This window comes from Cupressus sempervirens, chromosome 8 (assembly GCF_028749045.1).
Source record: "Cupressus sempervirens isolate cs-2001-9-10 chromosome 8, ASM2874904v1, whole genome shotgun sequence".
NCBI classification, from domain to species: Eukaryota; Viridiplantae; Streptophyta; class Pinopsida; order Cupressales; family Cupressaceae; genus Cupressus; species Cupressus sempervirens.
The window spans coordinates 170,109,849-170,112,633 of record NC_143125.1 but is presented as its reverse complement, the minus strand read 5'-3'; the positions used below and the strand labels follow the sequence as shown (position 1 = coordinate 170,112,633).

General features: G+C 39.9%; 1 protein-coding gene across 1 annotated transcript; it reads right to left on the bottom strand.

The window, feature by feature from the left end:
• Window positions 1-368: 368 nt before the first annotated feature.
• Window positions 369-2,087, bottom strand: LOC149542095 (PIF / Ping-Pong family of plant transposase). The gene has a single exon (XM_089797143.1). The coding sequence runs from the start codon at window positions 1,717-1,719 to the stop codon at window positions 433-435; it is 1,287 nt and encodes a 428-aa protein (XP_089653269.1). The 5' UTR covers window positions 1,720-2,087; the 3' UTR covers window positions 369-432.
• Between the last annotated feature and the right edge of the window lie 698 nt (window positions 2,088-2,785).

Below are 2,785 nucleotides of genomic sequence, written 5' to 3'. Positions count from 1 at the left end.
CGAGGATCGGGACACAGGATTTAGGAGGAAATTGGGGTATGCATCCCATTTAACTTTATATAAAAGCACAGGGAATGAATAAGAGTTCCAGAAAATAAAAGGTTTACATAATGATAGCAAAGAAAGAAATAATTCAGTTTTGCACCAAAAGAATTGCATGATAGCAAGATGATAGATTTTGTACCTTTGTTATGATTTGGACTTTAGCACTGTTTACTACTTAAACTAGAAGCTCGGGGATTTAGATTTGTCATTCTGTTAGGTTGGTTTTTTTTTTTTAATCAGCATTTTTGGCACAGGTTGAAAAAGTAGATTGCTCCCAAAAAATGGGATACAAGGTCGAAGTGATAAAACGTGAGCAATATCCATGATCCTCAAACAAAATAATATATACAAAGACTTAAAAGGGCAGGAAACAAAACAGAATAAATGTTATCTTGCTGAAAATCTTTGGTGCCTGTCCTGAAGATCCTCGAGCAGAGCCTGTCTCAAACTCTCTCCAAAATAATGTAAAGACTTCTCACTCTCAAGTGGCCTGGCAACAGGCCCATTTTCCCTGGGATCCATCCACAAGGGTGGCTCTGGTTCTCCAGCTTTCTGACACATATTGTGGAGCACACAACATGCAACAACGGTCTGAGGTGCATGACTCAGATCTACATTCAAATCCTGCAGAATTCTCCATCGCCCCTTGAGCAGTCCTATTGCTTGTTCTACACTTGACATCCCCCTCATTAAGGCTGCATCAAACACATTCTGGGCAGGGGCACCAGATGCATTGGGTGAAAATGGGGTTAACAAAAGCGAAAGCAATGGATAAGACCAGTCCCCAACTAGGTACGGCCTAATGTGATTGCCACGAATTGTAATCACAGATTCCATCAGAACGTTCCCTAAAATCAGTTTATTAAAAAGAGAACTCTCCCTGAAGTGTGTTGAATCATCGGTAGCCCCAGGGGCCCTAACACAAACGTCCCAGAATATCTTTCTATGATCGGAAACTGCCTGGAGGAGGATTGAATAGAAATTATGTCTGCATTTGTAGATAGATTCATTACTAGGCCTCTTCCGGATTTTGATATGGCTGCCATCTATAGCGCCACACATGTTGGGTAGGCCTGTAAGGTCCTTAAACCCCTGAATATTCTGGAGCAGCCTCTGCCCATTTGGGATTCTGATCCATTTGGAATAGAGCTTAGTAGAAAGAATTCTTGTCACCATGTTGGTAATTTTGGCTACCATAAATGAACTGACCTTGTATTGGGCAGCCAAGGTTCTGGTGCTACATCCCTGCGAAAGCCTGCACAGGACCATTGCAAGGGAGGAATGAAGGGGCATAGATATTGATTGAGGATCAATGTGGGACCTAAGCTGTTCGAGAAGGCGGGCAAATATTGGGTATGAGACACCATACGTGCTCCTCCATTGGGTATCTCTGACTTGAGGGTCCATTGCCCACGCCTGCTCTTGAAACAGATTGTGGTATACAGGCATGCTGATGTTAGGAGGAGGTGAATGGTTTTCACAGTTGCCATTGTCGCCATCATTGTCTGGATCTGTGCTGGCGGCATAGATTGCGGCTGCATGCGAGAGAGCAGTTGCCACCATGAAAAAGAAGAGAGGGGCATTGTCATCAGTCATAGAGAAAGAGGAGGAGGATTGAATGTTGTTTTGCATTTGCATAAGGCTGGAAAGCATGAGAAGCAGGACAGGATCCATCGTAAAAAGTAGGTTAAAACTTGCTCCAAGTAAGCAGAGATTGGGTTTTCACACTATCGTCCAGAACCAGCAATATCAAATAGCCAATGAAAACGTTACATACCTTGAAAGCCGTTACCAATTTGTTGGCTAACTCCTCAAAACTGTCTTTCATTTAGTCTCAGATCTCCACACTAACGAGGAGCAGATCGTTATTTGCTAAATCTGTCCCAATGTCCCTGTCTGCATATGCATTTTGCAAGGGCAATTGATCTGTGAGAGGGCCAGAAATGATTAAATTTGACGGATACTGTCACCCAATTCTGTAGGGGTAGGCACAAACTATTAGTTCTCACCAATGCATCTCGATCGACTTTGTCCTTTGTAGCTATGGTCTCATCATCATGGGCAAATTACATGAGTTTGTTGGGGGTGAACTTTAGATTTTTTTCACACTTCAAAATTTATTTATCATTTTTCTTTCAGCAATTCAACTTATACATTTGCATGTATCTATTTCATTCGATATTAATTTTTTTATTCTAATGTGACATGCCACATGATAACCTAGATAATCACTTTATTAGTATTTTTAAATATAGATCAGATGATAACCTAGATGATCACTTTAATAGAGTATTTCCAAATATAGATCAAGGACAACGAAAAAATTGATAGTAAGCCAGATTTATTTAGCCATAACATCTTGTTTAACATATTTTAGGCATTCTGATTAAAATTTGGTTGATCCATGTCTTAAGTCTTTAAACTCAAAGGCAATTACATAAACGATGAAAAGAGTGAGCAGACAAGACTCTAAAAAATTTCACATGTGATACAATTATGGCTATTAGACAAACGTTGAATGTGAAACTAAGTATGACAACCCTAGGTGTATCATGTGGTAACCAATTTTAGTTTTTAGAATGTCTACTTCATATTTTAACCTACCCATTTGGAGTTGGAGGCTCCCCCAATGCATGTACATGGTTCAATAACATATGAACGCATTGTTGGTCATTAAGTTGAGAGGCTTCCTACAATACTAGTGGAAGAATTGGTAAACACTTATAATTTTGAGAAAATT